A 25,124-nucleotide genomic window follows, 5' to 3' on the forward strand; every position below is an offset into this window, starting at 1 on the left:
CATATCAATGATTATTTTGGCTTTTCAATTTATTTAAATGTTCTTTGAATCGTCCTATTTTCTTCAAAAGCAAAACAAAAATCATTTTCTCCTATGTTCTATTTTAGCCATAGGAGCTATGTTTCTTGACATACAAGGAAATGAAATATAAAATTTATACTAGATACTCTGAAACTCTAAAACTCATTTAGCCTAAGTTTTTCTGAAATTGATACAGCAGTTTCAAAGGAGAAGATTTTTTAAAGTAAGTCAACATGATGAACAAATTGTGAAAAAAGTCTTTAAAGGGCAATAACTCCTTAAGAGGTCAATTGACAATTTTGGTCAAATTGACTTATTTGTAGATCTTACTTTGCTTAACATTTTTGCTATTAACAGTTTATCTGTATCTATAATAATATTCAAGATAATGACCAAAAACTGCAAAATTTCCTTAAAATTACCAATTAAGTGGCAGCAACCCAACAATGGTTTGTTTGATTCATCTGAAAATTTCAGGGCTGATAGATCTTGACCTAATGAACATTTTTACCCCATGTCAGATTTGCTCTAAATGCTTTCGTTTTTGAGATATAAGCCAAAAACTGCATTTGACCCCTATGTTCTATTTTAAGTAACGGCAGCCATGTTTTTTGACGGATCAAAAATCAAAGCACACACTTTGTGCAGGATAATCTAAGGAACAATCATGCTAAGTTTCATCCAAATCCATTCAGCAGTTTCAGAGGAGAAGATTTTTTAAAGTTAGCAAATATGATGAACAAATTGTGAAAAATTGTCATTAAAGGACAATAACCCCTTAAGGGGTCAATTGACAATTTTGGTCATATTAACTTATTTGTAGATCTTACTTTGCTGATCATTTTTGCTGTTTACAGTTTATCTTTATCTATAATAATATTCAAGATAATGACCAAAAACTGCAAAATTTCCTTAAAATTACCAATTAAGTGGCAGCAACCCAACAATGGTTTGTTTGATTCATCTGAAAATTTCAGGGCTGATAGATCTTGACCTAATGAACATTTTTACCCCATGTCAGATTTGCTCTAAATGCTTTCGTTTTTGAGATATAAGCCAAAAACTGCATTTGACCCCTATGTTCTATTTTAAGTAACGGCGGCCATGTTTTTTGACGGATCAAAAATCGAAGCACACACTTTGTGCAGGATACTCTAAGGAACAATCATGCTAAGTTTCATTCAAATCCATTCAGTAGTTTCAGAGGAGAAGATGTTTGAAAAATTGTTAACGACGACAGACGACGACGGACGCCAAGTGATGAGAAAAGCTCACATGGCCTTTTAGGCCAGGTGAGCTAAAAAGCTTCATATTTTAGAAAGGTGGAAGACCTGGATGCTTCATGTTATAAAGTTTCCATTGGTCATATATAAAAAAGGTGTGGTAGGATAGCCATTGAGACAACTCTCCACAAGAGACCAAACGACACAGAAATTTTAAACAACTATAGTTCACCGTACAGGCTTCAACAATGAGCCAAGTCCATATCCCATAGTCTGCTATAAAAGGCCCCGAAATGACAAATGGAAAACAATTCAAACGCGAGAAAACTAACAACCTAATTTATCTACAAACAAGAATGTGTCCATAGTACACGGATGCCCCACTCGCACTATCATTTTCTATGTTCAGTGGACCGTGAAATTGGGGTCAAACTTATAATTTGGAATTATAATTACAAAGATCATATCATAGGGAACATGTGTACTAAGTTTCAAGTTGATGTAACTTTAACTTTATCAAAAACTACCTTGACCAAAAACTTTAACCTGAACTTTGCACTATCATTTTCTATGTTCAGTGGACCATGAAATTGGGGTAAAAACTATAATTTGGCATTAAAATTAGAAAGATCATTTCATGGGGAACATGTGTACTAAGTTTCAAGTTGATTGGACTTCAACTTCTTCAAAAACTACCTTTACCAAAAACTTTAACCTGAAGCGAACGGATGCACAGACGGACGCACAGACGGACGAACGAACGAATGAACGGAGGCACAGACCAGAAAACATAATGCCCCTCTACTATCGTAGGTGGGGCATAAAAATTAACAAAAACAAAGTTGTAACACATCAACAAACGACAACCACTGGATTAAAGGCTTCTGACTTGGGACAGGCACATACCCCTAACCTGAGACAGTGGTGTAGCAGTACAATAAAAGAACAAACTATAAAAATCAGTTGAAAAATGCTTACCAGGTAAATCATCAGATGGATACAAATAGAAATACATTTTACAAAAACAAGAGTTAATTTGACAGGGAAATTGTATATCTTAACAACAAAAATACGTCCATTGTCCTTGCACCCATTTTTATACGACCGCAAAAATTTTAATTTTTTGGTCGTATATTGCTATCACGTTGGCGTCGTCGTCGTCGTCGTCGTCGTCCGAATACTTTTAGTTTTCGCACTCTAACTTTAGTAAAAGTGAATAGAAATCAATGAAATTTTAACACAAGGTTTATGACCACAAAAGGAAGGTTGGGATTGATTTTGGGAGTTTTGGTCCCAACATTTTAGGAATTAGGGGCCAAAAAGGGCCCAAATAAGCATTTTCTTGGTTTTCGCACTATAACTTTAGTTTAACTGAATAGAAATCTATGAAATTTTGACACAAGGTTTATGACCACAAAAGGAAGGTTGGGATTGATTTTGGGAGTTTTGGTTCCAACAGTTTAGGAATAAAGGGCCAAAAAAGGGCCCAAATAAGCATTATTCTTGGTTTTCGCACAATAACTTTAGTATAAGTAAATAGAAATCAATGAAATTTTAACACAAGGTTTATGACCACAAAAGGAAGGTTGGGATTGATTTTTGGAGTTGAGGTCACAACAGTTTATGAATTAGGGGCCAAAAAGGGGCCCAAATAAGCATTATTTTTAGGAATAATGGGCCCAAAGGGTCCAAAATTGAACTTTGTGTGATTTCATCAAAAATTGAATAATTGTGGTTCTTTGATATGCCGAATCTAACTATGTATGTAGATTCTTAATTTTTGGTCCCGTTTTCAAATTGGTCTACATTAAGGTCCAAAGGGTCCAAAATTAAACTTAGTTTGATTTTAACAAAAGTTGAATCCTTGGGGTTCTTTGATATGCTGAATTTAAAAATGTAATTATTGGCCTAGTTTTCAAGTTGGTCCAAATGGGGGTCCAAAATTAAACTTTGTTTGATTTCATCAAAAATTGAATAAATGGGTTCTTTGATATGCCAAATCTAACTGTGTATGTAGATTCTTAATTTTTGGTCCAGTTTTCAAATTGGTCTACATTAAGGTCCAAAGGGTCCAAAATTAAACTAAGTTTGATTTTAACAAAAATTAAATTCTTGGGCTTATTTGATATGCTTTATCTAAATATGTACTTTGATTTTTGATTATGGGCCCAGTTTTCAAGTTGGTCCAAATCAGGATTCCATATCAAGTATTGTGCAATAGCAAGAAATTTTCAATTGCACAGTATTGCACAATAGCAAGAAATATCTAATTGCACAATATTGTGCAATAGCAATTAATTTTCAATTGGAGTTATCTTTCTTTGTATAGAATAGTAGTTGATAATATATGTTGGAAATTTGCCAGACATGACTATGATGTCATTTTCTATTTTTATTTGCCAATAACTTTATGTAAATAACTTCATTGGAAATTTGCCAATATAAAATGTTGCTGATGAAGCTTTTTTTCCTTATCTTATCTAAAATGTTTTTAGATAATGTATGTTGGACATTTGCCAGACATGACTATGATGTCATTTTCTATTTTTATTTGCCAATAACTTTATGTAAATAACTTCATTGGAAATTTGCCAATATAAAATGTTGCTAATGAAGTTTTTTTTATTGTTTTATACAATAAACAATGTATATTCACTTTTACTACCAACCAATCTTTACCATTCAGTGATAACAAGCACTTTATTTTACATTTTAATATTTTATGATGTATTTAAAAGAGTAGTTATTGTTGCAAACTCCATTAGAAATTTGAATTGATATCAGTGTTGGAAAAAGGGAAACGGGGATGTGAAAAAAAGGGGGGGGGGGGGGTTTAAATTTTTCTCATTTCAGATTTCATAAATAAAAAGAAAATTTCTTCAAACATTTTTTTGAGAGGATTAATATTCAACAGCATAGTGAATTGCTCAAAGGCAAAAAAAAACTTTTAAGTTCATTAGACCACATTCATTCTGTGTCAGAAACTTATGCTGTGTCAACTATTTAATTTTAGATTTAAAAAGTTTGAAGAAGAAATCTTTAATTGATTTGTAAAATCTTGACATTTGTTTTGTGTAAAAAAAACCCATGTAATGTCAAAAATTTGATCACAATCCAAATTCAGAGCTGTATCACGCTTGAATGTTTTGTCCATACTTGCCCCAACTGTTCAGGGTTCGACCTCTGCGGTCGTATAAAGCTGCGCCCTGGGGAGCACCTGGTTATGTTTCACCAACTATTTTTAAAAAATGGTTCAGATTTTATTTAATTTTTATTTCTCTCTTATGAGTAATAGGATAACTGTATTTAGTAAGTGTATCTTACAGGGTCCTCATTCCTGTTGCAGTTTTCATCTGACCTTGGCATCATTACATGGATTAGTTTACAAGGTTAAGTTTTCATGGTCAAGTCCATCAATCAAATTCTTTAAGAAATAGGTTTACTATATTTGGTGTATTAAAGGATTGTAAGGTGTACATGTTGAACTGGCAGGTGTCATCTGACCTTTACCTCATTTTCATGGTTCAGTGGTTAACTTAAAGTGTGTTTTTGGTTTTTTTTAATATTTATTTCTTAGAAACAATAAGCAATAGGTCAATTATATTTGGTGTATGGAATGTTTGTAAGGGGTACATGTTTTGCATGTCTGGTTTATCTAACCTTGACCTCATTTTCTTGAATTATGTTAAATGTAAAGTTTATGGCATACTTGTAGTGAAACTTTGTATATAGGAATATCAACATAAAATCGCTTTGTCAGAAAAGCAGGCGTGATACTTCAGAATGTGCACTCTTGTGTTTAGTGTTTATTTTAATTACCATAAGCAATAGCACAACTCAATATTTGGTGTATTGAATAATTGTAAGGTGTACATGTTAGGATTTATCTGACCTTGACCTCATTGCCAAGGCTTTTTAAAAATGTTAAGTTGTACTTTTAGTAAAACCTTCATCATTAATTAGACTTTTAACATAAAATCAATGGTGAGCAAAGCAGACCAGATTTCACTGTGCACTCTTGTTAAAATAATTCACTAAGATGTAGTTAATATCTTGCTTTAAAGCAAAATATTGAAAGGATAGGCCAAATTTTTTTTTGAAGCTACAGATTTTGCTAAATTGTCTGATTTGAATAGATTACATATGGTAAAACCAATTTAGAAAGCTAAACCAGAGAAATTATGATAAAATATTAGAAGATGATTTTCAAATAAGCTTTCTGACCTCATTTTTTTTTTCTTTCTACAAAACAAACCAGATGCAGGGCACAGCTTTATACGACCGCAGAGCCTGAGAGGTTGAACCCTGAACAGTTGGGGCAAGTATGGACACAACATATAAGCTTGATACAGCTCTGAATTTGGATTGTGATTGAATAGTTGACACAACATAGGTTTCTGACACAGAATGAATGTGGTCTAAGAACTTAAACTTAAAAATTTAAAAAATTTAAATTGGACATTTACCTATTATGGTCCAATATGCAAAATCTAAATACATGGTTAGATTCAGCATATCATAGAACCCCAAAAATTCAATTTTTGATGAAATCAAATAATGTTCAATTTTAGACCCTTTAGAACTCAATGTGGATCAATTTGATATTGGGCCCAAATATTAAAAATCTTAATACATGGTTAAATTCAGCATATTAAAGAACCCCATATATTTAATTTTTGTTGAAATCAAACAAAGTTTAATTTTGGACCAACTTGAAAACTGGGCCCATAATAAAAAATCTAGGTACATGATTAGATTCAGCATATCAAAGAACCCCAAGAATTCAATTTTTGTTAAAATCAAACTAAGTTTAATTTTGGACCCTTTGGACCTTAATGTGGACCAATTTGAAAACAGGACCAAAAATTAAGAATCTAAATACACAGTTTGATTTGGCATATCAAAGAACCCCAATGATTCATTTTTTGAAGAAATCAAACAAAGTTTAATTTTGGCCCCTTTTGGCCCCTAATTCCTAAACTGTTGGGACCATAACTCCCAAAATCAATCCCAACCTTCCTTTTGTGGTCATAAACCTTGTGTTAAAATTTCATAGATTTCTATTTACTTCTACTAAAGTTATTGTGCAAAAACCAAGAAAAATGCTTATTTGGGAATTTTTTTTGGCCCCCAATTCCTAAACTGTTGGGAGCAAAACTCCCAAAATCAATCCCAACCTTTTTTTTATGGTCATGAACCTTATGTTAAAATTTCATAGATTTCTATTTCCTTATACTAAAGTTAATGTGCGAAAACCAAGAAAAATGCTTATTTAGACCCTTTTGGCCCCTAATTCCTAAACTGTTCGGACCAACACTCTCAAAATCAATCCCAACCTTTCTTTTGTGGTCATAAACCTTGTTAAAATTTCCTAGATTTCTATTTACTTATACTAAAGTTATCGTGCAAAAACCAAGAAAAATGCTTATTTGGGACCTTTTTTTGGCCCTAATTCCTAAACTGTTGGGACCAAAACTCCCAAAATCAATCAATCCCTACCTTCCTTTTATGGTCATAAACCTTGTGTTTAAATTTCATAGATTTCTATTTCCTTTTACTAAAGTTACAGTGCAAAAACCAAATGTCTTCGGACGACGACAACACCAACGTCATACCAATATACAACCAGAAAATTTTAATTTTTGCAGTCGTATAAAAAGGTAAATTCCGTACCTATTCTTTTGTAAAATCAAGGTTTTTTAAGTTATGTCCCCCTTATATGACACAGATGAACGAAATTGAATCATACAAAAAATGTTTTCTACTTTTTAAAATCAGTTGTAATAATAAGATAATAGTAAAACAGGGTACTTCATCATTTAGAAAGTATTGCTTATGAAAATTTTTTTTAAGATAAAGTTCTGCTCCAAACATTTTTCTTCCATCAACAAAAGTAACCTTTTTTTCCTGCAATAAATTGAGCATAGGCAAAAATACTGGGAATATGCATGTAGCAAAAATATTCAATGTTTTTACTCTAGTTTTTGTTGCCTAAAAAAAAATGACCGAGGCCATTACATTAAGTTGCAATCCATTCATATAAACAATTTTGATATAAAAAAATATTAAAACTAACAAATTGTGAAAAGATTATACTGCGGACCTCTGGAAAATAAATTTTTCTATATTTAATGTTTTGGATATAAACTTTTGAAAAGGTAATAGGATGTGCCGCTAAAAAATTACATTATTAAAGCCTCAAATATTCCACTATTCAACACACTACCCAAAACCCAACAATAAGAGAAAAGGGTACATTTTATTTTTGCAATATAAGATAAGGTATACATTTTTAAGATCCAAGTTATATGGAAAAAATGGGGTAACAGAACCCCAGCAGCACCTCCTTTCAATTAAGTATTGAAGTTCCCCAAACATGATGGAATACATATACTATAAGTCACAAGACAAGGGTCACAAAAAGGCTACTTCCAGTTTGAGGACAAAGTTGATAAAAAACTAGAGGCTCTAAAGTGCCTGTGTCGCTCACCTTGGTCTATGTGCATATCATAAACGAAGGACACAGATGGATTCATGACAAAATTGTGTTTTGGTTATGGTGATGTGTTTGTAGATCTTACTTTACTGAATGTTCTTGCTGCTTACAATTATCTCTATCTATAATGAACTTTGCAGTTAAAATATTTTGTAAAAATTACAAAATTTACAAAATTTGTTAAAAATTGACTATAAAGGGCGATAACTACTCGGTCAAATGACCATTTTGATCATGTTGACTTATTTGTAGGTCTTAGTTTGCTGTACATTATTGCTGTTTACAGGTTATCTCTATCTATAATAATATTAAAGATAATAACCAAAAGCTGCAAAATGTTCTCAAAATTACAAATTCAGGGGCAGCAACCCAACAACGGGTTGCCAGATTGGTCTGAAAATTTAAGCCGATAGACCTTGACCTGATGAACAAATTAATCCAGTCAGATTTGCACTAAATGCCTTGGTTTCTAAGATATGAGCCTAAAACTGCATTTTACCCTATATACCATTTTAAGCAATGTTGGCCATCTTAGTTCACAGGCGGGTCATCGGACACATTTTTTAAACTACATACCCTAATGATGATTGTGGACAAGTTTGGTTAAACCTTGTCATTGTAGTTTCAGAGGAGAAGATTTTTGTAAAAGATAACAAAAATTTACGAAAAATTGACTATAAAGGGCAATAACTCCTTAAGGGGTAAACTTACCATTTTGGTCATTTGACTTATTTGTAGATCTTACTTTGCTGAACATTATTGCTGTTTACAGTATATCTCTATCTATAATAATATTCAAGATAATAACCAAAAACTGCAAAATTTCCTAAAAACTACCAATTCAGGGGCAGCAACCGGTTGTCCCGATTCATTTGAAAATTTCAAGGTTGATAGATCTTGACCTAATAAACAATTTTACCCCATGTCAGATTTGGTCTAAATGCTTTGGTTTCAGAGATATAAGCCAAAATTTACATTTTACCCCTATGTTCTATTTTAAGCCATGGTGGTCATATTGGTTGGTTGGCCGGGTCACCAGACACATTTTTTAAACTAGATACCCCAATGAGAATTGTGGCTAAGTTTGGTTAAATTTTACCCTTTAGTTTCAGAGGAGAAGATTTTTGTAAAAGTTAACGACGACGGATGCCAAGTGATGAGAAAAGCTCACTTGGCCCTTTGGGCAAGGTGAGCTAAAAATATCTAAAATTTTGTCATTTTTAACTAAAATTGCCATCCATAGGCTACTGAAGCAAAGAACTTTTTCCTTCAATGGTAGCATTCACAACACCAAGACACCTAATGAACCTGTTCAAATGACAAACTGTGTCTTCCAGTATGTCATCATCTGAATGGAAAGAATTCAACAACACCTTATTCATGTCTGGATACACCTTAGCTGGCATATCATAAGAGAATCACACATTAAATTATTCATTATTTAATAATAACTCTTATCTTAGCAAAACAGAATACAGATCTGATGAAATAAATATCACAGTGTCCTCATGTACAATAATTTACAATTATGACCAATATATCCTTTGAGGATGAATAATGATTATGCCACTAAATGTCTGAATCCTACATTATGATGGATATCTTTCTACAAGCATTCCATGGCCCTGCAAAAATAAAAGATAAACAATCATATACATGTTGTGGTTTTGTTTACAGTAATTTTCAGCTGATATTTAGTGTGTAAGATGTGCTGATCTTAATGGTAACATGGTTATCAGCTGATGTTATTTATCTCAAATTTATCTGCATTCAATTAATGCTGGAAAATTTACTTTTACACTGCAGTAGTCTAGACATTGCTGTATTGTTTAAAGTGCATGTCTCATTGTTGAAGATTATGCTTGAATGACGTTTATAAATATCAATGTGTGAAATCTTTTGTCTCTGTGGATTTGTATTATATAATGTACATAATTCCACAGTGGTTATCATGGACATTTTTTTTTAGTTTTTAATTTGAAACATTTGGATTAACCAGTTCTACACTTAATGCTTGCTCATTTATCAAGTGTGTATTAAAATTCAAATGGCAGCTTTTAGTCAATCTTTTTTTAAGGAAGACTCCCTTTAAAGGCACTCCTTTATATTGCTTCTGACAATTGTGTAAAATAATAATATCGCATTGTGTTACAATGTCCAAACATGGGGCCAATTTGCAATTAGCGCCATGACATGCACACATCTCTTGTACAAAAATAAAGACATACGGTTAGTGTATACCAGGGTAACAGTATATCAGGTAGTTTTTCGCATTTGTTATTAGTAATTTATATCCTGTAATTTATATCTGTAGTTGCAATCATACATCTATAGTATATGACAATAACTTACAATACCCCCAGCAGCACAAGCTGCCACTAATGCAAACTGTCCATCTTCTTGTTGTAATCTGTGGGCAGCTGTTGTGACCAGTCTCACACCAGTAGCACCAAATGGATGTCCTATTGATAAAGATCCTCCCCAGTTGTTAAATTTCTCCATTTGAGGAATACCAACCTGCAAACAATACAATTTCAATCATAAAAACTTTGCTCTGGGTTAAAATTGGTTCAATCCCTTAATCATACCCAAGTGAGTGAAAATACCATAAATCTGACAAAAATCCATGACAAATGAAATCATCTACTTACACACAGTTTTACTTCTTAAGTGATGAAAAAATGAACAACTAAGACTAATCTATTTAGAATTTAGAAGATTGGTACTAATGTAGCTTTACTTTCATTGTTACTAATTCAGAATGTAAAGTAATACTGTTACAAGTAACTGTGACTAATTTTATAAATTTTTCATTACTTTTCTTTATTTCAAATAGAAAAGTTTCATATTCCAGTAGACACTTACTTAACACTTAATGAAAGTATCCATTAAGTGTTAACATATCTGGTAATTTTGAAATTAAATTTTTAAAGACACATAGAAAACACATATTCACCTTTGCTTTTCTTCCCATCTGTGTTTTGGCAAAGTAATCTGAGTCCATAGCTTTCAAGTTTGCTAAAATTTGTCCCTGAAATTATAAAATTCTGACATGGTTGAATTTATCAAAGCTATATTATACATTATGTATTGGTCAATCTGGTTTGGCTTTTTCCTATAACTTTTTGTGGATTTTGTATTATTTGTTGGATACCAATTTTCGTGGGTTTTGTGGATACAGGACGGTGAACCACAAAGTCATATGTTCAACAAATTACAAATTTCCAATATGCTGTGTCTGCAGAATCTATGAAAACTGATACCCACGAATTAAAAATAATCCACAGTATGGCTGCTGATCACAGTGTAAAGTGTAATGTTGACTGCCAAAATTCTTCGTCAATTAATAAGTAAAGCCTCAGGCCGATATGGGAGTCTTGGAATGATACCAGGGCCAATATGGAAAAAGGGAATTTTATAATCTATACATATAAACTTACAGCAAAAGCTTCATGGTATTCAAATACATCAATGTCGTTCATGGTCAATCCAGCTCTTTCTAAAACTTTAGGTGTTGCATAAGTTGGTCTGGAAAAATAATGAAGATAATTTTAGTGTGAAATGAGGCGGTTAAGGTAAGCAAGATCATAAAAAAATAATACCACAATACATACCCCTCAACTATTGACTGAAGTTCAAATGAAATCCATATGGACATGGACAAAAAAAGTTACATTACCAATTCATTCTTATATTCCAGCATCACAGTTATGGTAACCCAAACAACTAATAAAATTTTCTCATATTAAACACAGTATTCTGCCTAAGAAAAATAATGCAGAAGTTATTTCCCCTCGCTAAATGAATATTTTACTATAAAAAAAATCTATGCAACAAATCACTGATTTCATTTCTTTTTTTTTCAGTTAACTTGTTGCAGGTAAGATAAACAAATTAAAACTTACCCTAACAATAGCTGGTCCTTTGGGTCTTGTGAGACATATACAAAATCTCTGAGGTAAGCTTTAGGTTTTAATCCCATAGCCAAAGCCTTCTCTTCTGACATGATCAGACAAGCTGATGCACCATCAGTCTAAAGGAAAAATTAACATAAAGATGATTAGAGAGAGTTTAAATCATTCTTGACAAAAAAAATGTCAATGAAATTTGTGATTTTCAAAACTCATGCCCAAAAATAAATATCAATTTTATTGATGAAATCTACTAATTAAACAAGAATGTGTCCACAGTACACGGATGCCCCACTCGCACTATCATTTTCTATGTTTAGTGGACCGTGAAATTGGAATAAATTCTCTAATTTGGCATTAAAATTAGAATGATCTTATCAAAGGGAACATGTATACTAAGTTTCAAGTTGATTGGACTTCTACTTTATCAAAAACTACCTTGACCAAAAACTTTAACCTGAAATTTGCACTATCATTTTCTATGTTCAGTGAACCGTAAAATTGGGGTCAAAACTATAATTTGGCATTTAAATTAGAAAGATCATATCATAGGGCACATGTATACTAAGTTTCAAGTTGATTGGACTTCAACTTCATCAAAAACTACCTTGACCAAAAACTTTAACCTGAAGCAGGACAGACGGACGAACGAACGAACAGACAGACGGACAGACGAACGGATGCACAGACCAGAAAACATAATGCCCCTCTACTATCGTAGGTGGGGCATAAAAATATTTCATCAAAATTTAATTCTAGGGAAAGGACTTTAACTGAACAAAGGCTAAATTCATTAAAATTGAACTTGACCTGTAACTTGTCATGATAAAACAATAACCCAAATATCTAATCAATATCTTTGAGCACGAAGAAAAAACAGACAGACAGAGTGCAAACCTAAAGTCCTCTTAGACTTCTGTCAGTAGGAAACTTATTATCTATACATTGGTGGATTTCCATATGACATCATTGAATTTAAATTTACATAACATAAAGGTTGCACATTTACATACTTCTCATCCTAATGGTGTTATAAATTTCAATTTCATCCGATATATATTTGTTTATTGTCAATTTCATTTGTCAATTTCATCTGTCAATTTTATCTGATATATTTGTTATTTGTCAATTTCATCTGATATATTTTTTAATTGTTATCTAAAAATACAAACCAGAAATGATGAATTAGCAGCAGTGATTGTTCCATGAGGTTTGATGAACGCTGGTTTCAGCTTTGCCATTTTTTCATATGATGATGGTCGGATACCATTATCTTTGACCACTGGTTTGCTTACTCCTGTGTTTAAATAAAATGTGTGGCTATCAGTTCTTGATAAACAGTCAGAATCCTGCAAATTTCATCATTTTGTAATCTTGATTCAATACTGAGCTGAAAAGTTTTTCTGAACAGTTTTTTTTTAATCCAACTGAACAAAAATTGAAATTAATGAGATTAATGTCTTACAAATAGTAGAAAATGTAGCCTATAAAATAAAACAGGATGTCTTTTTATCTTTTAATAATGTGGTCTATTGAAGAGGGGAACAGTGACCTACAATTGCTTTTATCTACTGTGGATTCATTATTATTCATTGGATACCAATTTTCCTTGCTTTCGTGAGTACAGTTGAACCACAAAATTGAACGAATTACAAATTTTATATAGGCTTGTATGCAGACTTCTGCAAAACTACAAAATTAAATATCCATGAACATGCAATTTTTCCTAAATCCACGAAAATTGGTTATAACGAAAATAAACAAACCCACATTAAGTCATTTGAACTCTGGTTGGCATTCATACTACTTCTCAATATTTAAATATTTGATGCATTTCTTACAGCAGAAAATTGTTTCTTCACTACATTTTCCAGATTTAATAAATCAAAATTTGTGAAATGGGAATACAATTAAATTTCAATGTCTCCTAAAATTATAGGAACATGTATTCTAACTGAGTGGTTTAAAACTTTAACTTAAATTCATTTGTGTATAAAATCTTTGAGAATTTTGAAAAGTTAATAGAGAATGTTTTAAACAACTTTTTCAAGCAAACTATACAAAACCAAAAGAAAGTCAGGTGTCTGTAGATTGTAATGCATTTAAAAAGGTGTACAAACCTGGTACTTTATAAGTAATGACATCACTTAGAAATCCTTTCTCTGTTGCCTCGGCTGCTAGTGTATGTGACCTTATAGCAAAATCGTCCTAAATAAAAAGAAAATTTGAAAAAAAATCGTCAAAGGGTTTCATACTATTGAACAGACACTGTTTGGCATGCCGCCTACCAGCTGTACATCCAAAAATCATTAACCCATTTTTATTTCGTAAATCAGCTTAAAAATCTTAACAAAATACATCATAAAAATGTAGCAGTTGTTACCTGTCCATTGTCAGTACTAACATGTGCATTTTTACATATTCAACAATTTACACATGTTAACTAAAAATTTGGATTTTCTGACAGCAATCAGTTATTACAAGGAATGAACTAGATATATGACAACCATTGTTCGACAAATTTAAGAAGATGAAAACTACTGAAATTAAGACTTGTATGCAGTGTTCTAGCTACAAAGTTTGAACATGGCGCTGCGCCCGCCCTTTTTTATAGACGCCCGTGCCTTTTATCTACCGTCCCTCGGGCGCCCTCCCGTTTTAATTGCGGAAAAATCGGCAATTTTTGCCTTTGAAATATCGGTAAATTTGTAATTCTTCCATGAACAGGAAGTTCAGCTACCTGTGCAAACTGTCAATTTAAGTAACCCATTAAGTGCATGGCTTCTCCTGACAGCTTCGGTGTCAAATACATTGTTAATTAACACCAATTACCTTAGCTTAAGGTCATACATAATTTGTGTATATCAACAAAATGAGTTACTTCCCCTTATTTATCACCTGTTCACAATATATTCCTTAAAATTATGTTTCTTTTCGTAAAAGGATTAAATATAAAATTAATTTAATACAAATGCATATAAGAATATAAATTTAAATTATTTTCACTTGAATATACTTCAAAAATAAATATTTTGAAAATTATATTTTGCATCTTAACTTCCATTAAGTGATCTATCAAAAGCAAATAATACTAAAAAAAATCCCAATATCTGCTTACATACTTGGTGAGACAGAATAAAGAAAAAAAAAATAGCATCAACTATATAATATCAAGGAAACAGCTTCCTAAAAGGGTCTCAGCATCATGACCACATATTTATGAAGTCAACCATATAAAATTGTGCCAAAAGTATTGAAAAATATTACATTTTAACTGAAACTTGAATTTACAAGAATGCATATATATAATAATTATGAGGCTTAAATAATTTCAGTGACATTAATTAACGCGTAAAAATTGCCCTTTTTTCAATGACATTTACGCGTAAAATTGCCCTTTTTCTGACTAACACCCTGCACTGTGCTTAAACGGCTGTGGGTAACTACCCACAGCCCAAGATGGCGGACTCTAAACTCGTTGATATTTAATTCATACAAAATGTACCTTTTGCGACGTTTTTCATGCACAATGTAAATATTTATAGGATTATTGAATGAAGAAATAACTAACAATTACCATAAATTTGTTAATAAAGAGTTCACTAAAGCGCAAGACCAACTTTAAAAAATGCATAAGACGTCCGTAACTTTTTGATCGAAACTAAGCAGACTGTCCGTAACTTTATTTTCAGATGTGGGTAACTTTTGATTTAAAATTTTAAGAACTATAATTTCAACAATTAGAAAATAAATAACATCATATTTGTAACCTTCACGGCCGTTTATACTACTCATTCACCACCAAATGTGATTTTATTAACGCATCATACTTACACCACAGACGTTTTATGTGGGGTTTGTGGTACTCGATCCTGGTTATGGTTTGAACTTTTATTAAATGATGTGCGTCATATCTGCCTGCGGTTTATTTTCACCTCTGTTTCTTTTTATGTGTATTTTGATGAATACTCTTTGACCGTCGGCTCGGTATTTATACATCCCACCAGTAAGTTATAGTGTTTTTTATGGTTTTTTTTTTATTTCTCTTTGTATGTTATCAGGGATCGTGAAACTATTTAATTACCCTGTTGTCTTAGTTATTCATATTTTCATATACTATTTCTAATTGTTACACTATGTTGATAGCTCTATTCCTTTTAAGTCACTGAATTTTAACTATTGTGTCTTTCAGTTTAGTTCAATTTAATGAAATTTAATGCAACTTTCATACAAGTGAAATATGCAGCTAGCTGTAAAACTAGGTTTTATTCATTTTTACAAAATGTCCTTTCTTCAAGTTTTCCCATTTACTGCAAATCTGACTATAAAGTTCGAGCATCGAATGCAACAGGCCACTATAAATTCTAATCGAATCGTAATGTCATTGGACTTAGAATTAAGTGATTTTTTTTTTAAAATCAATGGAAATGAATGTCTTTTGAATATAATCGTTTTTGGCTGAACCTTTGATAATTGTCATGTGATTGCGAAATTTTGGTACCCCCCCCCCCCCCCCCCCAAAAAAAAAAATTAATCCCGGATTTACGCATGATCTACTCTTGTCGTTGCTGGCAGAAAATCATTTAGTCCATACACGCCACATGCATGTGTAAAAAATACTTGTGTAGTCTACTTGTTCAAAAATAAAAATCAACAATGATGTTTCAACAGATTATCTGCAATGGTAGGAAACCACCCTCCGAAAAGGGCGATTTTGGTATCCCGACGTTATAAAAAATCAGACCCGAGTTTAACAGATTTATCGTTATTTTTTTCATATTATTTCCAATTTTGTCTTCCATTCTAATTCAAATGAATTATATCATACTAGAGATCTACTTCCTTTCTAATTATGTATTCGATGCAATCTCTATCATAAGTAAAACATTACATCCATGTATGTCGATTCTTTGAAAGTTACAGACATTCCTATTGGTATAATGAAAAAAGTTACGGACAAGTTGTTTTTAAGTTACGGACAGCCTAAGCGTTTTTTCAAATCGTGCTGTGATCGTTTATTTTGTAGAATTTAATCACCTGTTAAGTTTAGGGGTTTCCCTAAACGATTAATACAACTTTTTAATTCAGTGGTTTAATTGATGCATCCATGGTATTGTTATTCTATAGAAGAGAAGTCCCTAACCGACGCAAGGCGGCTCCATCTTGGGCTGTGGGTAACTTAAGTTACCCACAGCCGTTTAAGCACAGTGACCCTGCCCTTTTCAAATCCTGGCTAGAACACTGGTATGCATATCTTACCACCTATATTTATCCTTTTATTGATCATATCATAAACATTTATTTTACTTATAAATTGGCAATCAATGTTATTGCAACATAGGAAAACAGCCTTGTCTTATATCTCACAGTATGTAAATGTATCTAACTGAAATAACCATATCATGTCTAGTTTTAACAATGTATGAATAGTTGACTGAAATAACCAGGCTTGTGATCAGTTTTAACAAGGAGTACATTTTCAGCCTCTAAACCTTTTTCACAGTGAGTATATAACTAACCTGTTCCTTTCTAGTGACACCAAATGTAGCACAGAGTCTGTCTGCTGAATGACCCATAGATTCACCTGTAGAAAACTCAGCCACAGCAGGTAACTACAAATAAAAGACACTTTTCATGAATATTACATTCTGATAAGCAAATCAATCCAATTGGTTAAATTCAGTTTATTGTTGTGGTTATATAAAAAATTTCACATATAAAAAGAGTAGTTTTGTATGTTAATATAATGTCTGCATATGTAAAACTTTTTACTATACTTTTAACAGAATACACATTTAATTTATTACAATATTAAAAGAAAGTAAGTATATTACAGCAAAATTTCTTGTCCGCAGAATGTAATTGCATTATAATAAAGAGTATAGCTCACACTTTAGTCCCCTCACTACCTGAAATTCAAAGTAATCACTGTTCAATAACTGAACCTATAAAAATGTACCTTTTTCTGTCAGTAAAGGAAACAAACATCAAAATAAGATGCTGTTGTGACCAAATTCGTTACCCTTAATCCCCTTTCATGGTTACCTTTATGGAAGCCCTGTCTCAAGAGATATTCCAGAATCAAGTGTATGTTGGGGTTTAAAATGCACATTTTTATAACAATCACCCACACAATATAATTGAAAAACATCCCATCTATCCATATATATTTTAAACTAGATGTGTCAAAGCGACACGAATGGCCCGTCTCAAAAAGTTGAAAAATCTGTAATTTCAATAACACATGTGGACAAAAACATGATGGTAGTCTCACATATCAAAAATCAGCTCAAAATCTGGAGGGGTATAGACAAATGTCTGTATAACTGTGATTTACAACAAGGTTGTAAACCCTTAATTTTTGAAAAAATTAGCGGAGCAGAACGAAACTTAAACTTGATCTGTAACTTATCATGGTTAACTCACATACCAAAAAATCAGTCCAACATCTGAAGGCGTTTAGAAAAAAACTATGTATAATGGTTTGCAGTCTGCAGGGTAGCCACTAGTCCGATGCCCCAGACTAGTGAATTTTCATTCGGACTAGTAATATTTTGCAATACTTTGTTTGGACCAATGAGAAAAATATCAGAATATTGGTCTTCGGACTAGTAGTTGAAAAAGTTTTTGGTGCCGACTGGTTCGTTGCGGAATGACGGAATGACAGAATGACGGAAGGTCGGAAATACATAATGACAGAATTACGGACAAGGGTAAAACTATAAGGCACCGACAACTTTGTTGCGGGGCCATTAAAAATAAATCTCATCATATATTGTCCTTCTGGTATATAAAAGTACACTTACCTCAGGTGCCCATATGGAAGGTTTAATCATCTGAGAGAAAAGGCCTAGTTTTGCTGGTAATGTTTTTGCTTTAGGAAAAGACAACATATGCTTTCTCATCTTTCTACTAAATCTTATAGGTACATCAGACATAAATTCAACACCGCCAGCAACCACAGTGTCCATTTGACCAGATGCAATCATCCCAATTCCTACAATACAAGTGAAATATACCATAAAAGTGGTTTAGCAAAGTCATAAACATTCATTGCTCTATAGAATCCACTAGAAAACATGATAATGGAAGCTTTAAATGCACTTTCGTCCAAACAAAGAACTTGAAAGATAATTATAATTTTTTTTTATCTAAAAGCAGTGTTAAATTTATTGAATACAAGTTTTCATCTTCCAGCAGCATTACCAAGATGACAAATTCATTAAATAAAGTGCTTCTTCTGTACTGGTTTTCATAATGCAATTTTTGCCATCACATGTTCTTAAACTCTTGTTTTATGAATTTAAGAAATAATAGTGTTCATGTTGGTTGGTGTATGTTGTTAAGTGGTGATTCACAAATTGTAATCTATCTGATATATCTTTTTATTCATTCAACTGAATGTATGTTCCAATTATATTATGGCAAATAAGGTTATCCATCCAAATGTTTTTTTTGCCATTTGTTTTTATTATGAAAATGGTGTATTAATAGGTTTCACAAAAATGATTAAATCTTTCTTTTAAAATTTTGATAGCATTTTTGTATGAAGCATTTTCAGATATATATCAATAAATAATTCATTTTTTGGTCCAAAGTTCAAAAATAAATGCACACTTAAATTTCTGAATTTTTACGGTAACATGTCAGAAATTCTAGTCTTGATGTACATGTTAATGCAAATTTTATATCACTGTACACAATTTAATTGTCACTGTCAACTATGGAACTTTATAACTTTTATATATCACTTTCCTTGGAGCATTCATTGTAGGACTATTTGTACATCGAAAGCAAAAATAGATAACCCAGTACATGTATACAGTCATAGGTACAACTTAAAAAAAAAAATTATGACAAGTTTACTGTTTTTTGTTTGAACAAAACTATATAATCTCCATAGATATGAGATTTAACAATGCATACCAAACCTCAACAACTTTTCCTAAGAGATTCATGATAAGACTAACATACTTTTACAAAAGAAAGACAGTAACATTTTTTTAGGTAATAAAGCTAAGTTAAGCTACAAGCCTAACAGAAAATCAATTGATTGTACATACCTGTAGTAATAGCTTGGTTTGATGAAATGCATGCTTGAGTGACAGTATGAGATGGTATTCTGTCTGAAAAACCAGCACCAAGGGCTGCCTGAAATAAAAGTGATGAATAGAATGGTTTGGAGATATTCACAACAGATATTTTGCAACCAGAGTAATTTTGTGATTATCTGAAATCAATTTCTTTTTCCTACTGTATTTTTCCATATAATGATTAGGTTTAATTTCTGAGGTTATAAATATAGGAGCTACATGAACATAATTTCAGACAAAATAATAGGTGAATTTGTTTATATTTTGTATTTTGATTTTCTTTTTTTATACAGCCTATCATTATTGTGTATTAATTTTACATGTCTGCTTGAAATGTTTATTAGTACAAGTCTGATAAAATCTAATATAATATTAATAGGATAAAAAGTGTAACATCAACGCTTCCTTACCTCTCTTGCCACATTACTGGTTTTTACTTCCTGGATAACTATTCCATACACAATGTAATCAACTATATCTACAAAATTCAAATCTCTACGTTAATTCTTAATATTTTATTACACAATTCTGTATGGTAACACACAGATGCCGATTTTTTTCTACTTCTGTTTCATTAACCTTATCCATACATCACACAAAAAAATAGTTTCAGTCATAAAAATTCCAAAATATCAGAAATATATTAAATCAAATATTTAGTATTAACTTACCTTTGTCTACTCCTGACTTTTTAACCAATCCACTGAAGAAAAAAAGTATAAAAATGATAAATAATAAAGCCTTCAAAGAGTCTTGTTTTTTTTAAATGTATTCAACTTCCATATACCTTGATGCATTTATTTGTAATAATAAATTTACTAATATGATTATTTTACACACTGACACCACTCAAATGTTATTTGGTTTATTTGTACTAGTACAAATTAAAATATGTTGATTTATTTTAAAAGTTAAAGACAATGATTTGAATTTTAACAACTAAAGTTTTAAGTGGTGGGTGTATATTGCAAGATAAAAACAATATTTATTTCATATCGGTTGAGAATAAGATTCTCTTATTGGATAAAAAGGGGTCACATGACATTCATAATTCTTCAGTAATAAATTCCATCGGTCATTAACAGAACAAAACGGACCAGAAAACAGGTCGTTAACGAACTTTTACATGATAATGACCGGTGGGGCATGGTTTCCGTCTGATAATGACTGGTGGGACGTGGTTTCCGTCTGATAATGACCGTTGGGGCGTGGTTTCTCTGTTAATGACCGATGGGGCGTGGTTTCTTTGTTTAGAGAGATGTGTACCTTTTTTAAAACATGTTCCTGTTTTTAATATTATATTTCAGTTGTTGAATTGTTTATTAAATGTTTTCGTTAATAATAAAATTAAAGAGAACTTGATTGAGTATTTATTTACTGAAAAATTGCACTAAAATGAATGGCAGTATTACTACGACTGGTCTTCACTCTTTGCCATAGAAATCGTACAACTACTCGAGTTTGCTTTAGGCATTTTGAATTTATGAGAATTTTCCAAAACATGGTTTCTCAATGAAATAAACATAATAGTTCTTGAAAAACTGGTCATCATCGTGATACATGGACTGCCCGTAGGACAGTTCATATATCACGATAATGACCAGTTTTTCAAGAACTATTATATAAATATATATATATCGTCTGAAAATATAAAATTTATTTGAACTAGTTATGAAACAGGAGAAAAGCTCGGTGAGCCTTGCTTTTCATTCTGTTTCTAAAGCTTATAAAATAAATTTTATATTTCTGACAATGTATTGTATATTTATGTGAATTTAAAGTTTTGTTATCTGATACATGTCAATTAAAGGTGCATTTATCAATATATGATACACAGTTCTCACTAAACATTTTTTTCTTAATACCAGTGTAAAATTATCTATGAAATACTTACTGTAACGCTGCTCTTGCCAGGTCATGTGGCATTAAATTTTTATAATCTGTTCCCGACATCAGAAATGGAGTTCTTACTCCTTCAACAAGAACTACATTTTTAACTCCTGGCTTCGATAAAGTCTTTTCTAAAACATAAATGGGAAGTCTATAATTCTAATACAAATATATAGTCAAGCTGCAAGAATTATTTTTTAAACATATTATTTTAACAAACACATACCTGTCAATAGCTGCAAAAACGTAGCTCTTAAGGTCCTTTTGATGATTTTGACAAAAAAAAATTCAAAGGACAATAGACATGATAGAGCTACTTTTTCGCAGCTAACCTGTCAACTGACCCATATTCGGCGGGTGTGACCCGAGATTTTCACAATTCTGAGGGATCACCCGCCAGGTCATTGAATAACCCGGGATTTCCAAAAATGACCCGTTTATACATGGATTTTTTAGCCTAAGATTGATTTCATCATAAGTGATTTTCCATTAAAATACCGGCAAATTCGTAATTCTTCCTTGAACAGGAAGTTCAGCTAGCTGTGTAAACTGTAAAATTAAGTTACCCATTAAGTGCATGGCTTCACGTGACAGCTTTGGTGTCAAACACACTGTTAATTAACACCAATTACCTTATCTTTAAGTGGTAAATAAATTTAACTGTTATTTTACAAGCGTTTTTCAACATGACTTACTTTCCCTTTTTTGTCACCATTCAAAATTGTTCCTTATATTTACGTTTTTTGGGGTAAAAAAGATAAAATCTAAAACAAAAAGAATTTAAATACATATTGAAATATAACTTTATATTATTTTTATACCTTTAATAATACAATTATAAAAAAAAATTGATAATTATTTTATCAATCTATACTTCCTTTAACTGTTTGACTTTATTTTACTATACTGTAATTTCAACAATCTAATAGCTAATGTGAAAGGGCTGTAAGGCCAGTCACAAACAACAGATACATCATGTGTAGAAATTATGGTTGAGGCTGAAACACATCAAATAAGTTCATGTAGCAATATTAATAAAAATGAATAACAAAAGGAGATTTGATTGTTACACAAATTTATCAAATGCTTTAAAAAGTGGAATGAAATAATAATTAATAAAATTTTAAATTACTTAACCAAGTGAACATGTTTTGGAAACTGATTTTAATTTTGAGAAAAATGTCCCCTAAATACTGAAATTCAGCTCGAAAAAGTTTGTACGCATAATGACCTGAGATTTCATTCTTCAATGCAGGTCATGACCTTCATTTTCATCGTCACAGGTTGACAGGTATGCAAACATTACATTAAAATACTTTTTAAAATCAATTAAACAAAATATCCTTTTTATATTGATTGTTTAGTCTTTTTAGCCACATGATATATAATTCAGACCAGAAAGTAACTAATTTTTCATCTTTGTTTTTCTGGAAGAAAACCGCAAATATCTACTTCAGTATGAGCTGTGAAATTTTATTGACACTTATATTCAAACTTATTTGAATTCAAACAGTCTCATATTTCACATTCTTTATAAATGTATTACATACCTTTTCTTGGTGCACAAAGACTGTGATTCACAGAGGTGCTCAAACATCTTAAACTAACTGCAAGAAAAAAAATACATTTTTTATTAACCCTTATGTTGTCATTTAAATTAATACATTGCCATGTAACCATTATTGTTTTCAAGATCAAGTTTATTGTATTATTGAAATGTTTGTGATGCATATTTGAAAAAAATACCTATATGGTCAAAATATGTGTATAGTCGGACATGCACGCGTATGGTCCAAACACTCATATGGTCCGAAACATATACAAGACCATGCAAGGCTTCCAAAGTGCCTCATTCTTAAATGTGTACAACTTGTCCAAAAAAGAACTTCAAAATAATATTCTATATCTTATAGTTGTATATTTAACCATTTAATTTATTAAGGCCTAAAAAAAAAAGATATGTGTTTCCGGTAACATCATTTTGAAAAATAGGGTCGGTAGGTCGGAATTCTTTTTTTTTTTTTTTTTTTTTTTTTTTTTGACATCGTAAATGAAATCCGGAAAATTATCATGTTTTTTCCAAGTCCGGATCCGTAATTAGTTTCAAAAACCGGAAGTGTGCCATTTGCAATGTTTTTGAAGCACCTGCTGTGCAAATTTCTTGGATTTTAACCTATTCGGAATACCTTTTGACATTAATAAAATGTTTTACTGGCTTTCTATGCAAGAGGAAGCAAGAGAGAAAAAATATTATGTCATCTATCAGAAGCCTGTGTCAAAAACAGGGTCGGTTGATAAATTTTTTTTTTTTTTTTTTTGGAAGATCCAATAAAAAAGTTAGGGTCGGGGATAAAAAACAGGGTCGGTTGGGTTACCGGAAACACGGATCTTTTTTTTCTCGGCCTAAGTCATAACTTTGATCGCCTCTAACACTTTGATATATAAACTTTGGTATCAAATTTATAAACAATTCCGGATTTGTACGACATGTCGTTTCTGACTTTTGATCCGTTTTTTAGATAGGTCGAAAACCCAAGACACTTGTTTTTGTCAACATAGGTGTCATCGATCAAATGAACTCAAATAAAAAAAAAATAATTAAAGATCAAAATATATTTCCGATACAATTATTTTATACACAAGTATACCTGTGACTCTGAAAATATTTGTATGTCTATGTTCAAACATATAAAAGGAAAAATCGGAAAAATATGTTAGTAGGTCGAAAATACAATACACGAGGATACTATGTTTCAATACACCTTATCGCTATTTGTCCGCCATTGCTGGAAATCACACAGGTTCCCGTAAAATTTTGACGTCATAAAACAAAATATCTGACGCTACAATGGAAAAGTGATTGTTGTTGACGTCAAAAGTTCAAGCGGCCGGGTCAGCCGGGATTAGCGATAAGGTGTATCACCCATCATGGCAAATTATCTTGTTTACATTGGTTACAAAAAGAATTAAGGTCTGTCGAAAAATAAACGTCAAGAACAACTACCGGATATCCTCTTGGCCAATCATATCAACGTATTCCTTAATATGCAAAGCATATAAAAATTATTAAAAAAAGGTACATTTGTAGATGAAAAAAAGGGGGGGGGGTCCAAGTGCCTGTGATTGGTCCGAAATAAGTATGATTTTAAACATGAGCATGAGCAAGTCAGTAATACACTGAGTGAAATGCCTTAAGTTTGTGCATTTAAATTTACAGCAGTCTTGTTCGTTCTTTCAAAGAGCAACTATTCCGGACAAGTCAGAAAATGTGACGTCTGCAAAGTTTTTTATGTTGAAGGCTTTCGTGCATTTCTACATTTTCAAATCAACCGTACTACTACAGATTATGCGTTTATATCAGTAACCTACAAGGTAAAGCTTGATGTTTCAAGGCTAAAACAGTTCTTCTCATGGAGGCAGCCATGACAGTTGATGTTGACCGTTGGACTTCACGTGACCTATAAGAAAATAGTCGATTGTGTCAAAACTT

At 31.8% G+C, this 25,124-nt stretch overlaps 1 protein-coding gene across 1 annotated transcript; it reads right to left on the reverse strand.

Moving 5' to 3' along the window:
* Positions 1–9,165: 9,165 nt before the first annotated feature.
* On the reverse strand, positions 9,166–25,111 carry LOC143068414 (trifunctional enzyme subunit beta, mitochondrial-like). The gene is made up of 15 exons (XM_076242439.1): positions 25,004–25,111; positions 23,185–23,241; positions 21,639–21,765; positions 20,416–20,447; positions 20,155–20,222; positions 19,715–19,802; positions 18,458–18,648; positions 17,171–17,263; positions 13,772–13,859; positions 12,824–12,948; positions 11,646–11,773; positions 11,181–11,268; positions 10,697–10,771; positions 10,093–10,257; positions 9,166–9,365 (listed from the first exon to the last, which is right to left on the reverse strand). The coding sequence occupies exons 1-15, from the start codon at positions 25,056–25,058 to the stop codon at positions 9,330–9,332; spliced, it is 1,416 nt and encodes a 471-aa protein (XP_076098554.1). The 5' UTR covers positions 25,059–25,111; the 3' UTR covers positions 9,166–9,329.
* Positions 25,112–25,124: the final 13 nt, after the last annotated feature.

The sequence above is a fragment of the Mytilus galloprovincialis genome, chromosome 1 (assembly GCF_965363235.1).
Source record: "Mytilus galloprovincialis chromosome 1, xbMytGall1.hap1.1, whole genome shotgun sequence".
Lineage (NCBI taxonomy): Eukaryota > Metazoa > Mollusca > Bivalvia > Mytilida > Mytilidae > Mytilus > Mytilus galloprovincialis.

Bases quoted from the DNA above. Each gene is read 5' to 3' on its own strand.
- LOC143068414 (XM_076242439.1), bottom strand. From the start codon at position 25,058: ATGGCTGCCTCCATGAGAAGAACTGTTTTAGCCTTGAAACATCAAGCT. The intron at 19,803-20,154 runs GTAAGGAAGCGT...CTTTTATTTCAG, and splicing joins CCAGTAATGTGGCAAGAGAG to GCAGCCCTTGGTGCTGGTTT. The intron at 10,772-11,180 runs GTAAGTTTATAT...TTATAATTTCAG, and splicing joins AATACCATGAAGCTTTTGCT to GGACAAATTTTAGCAAACTT.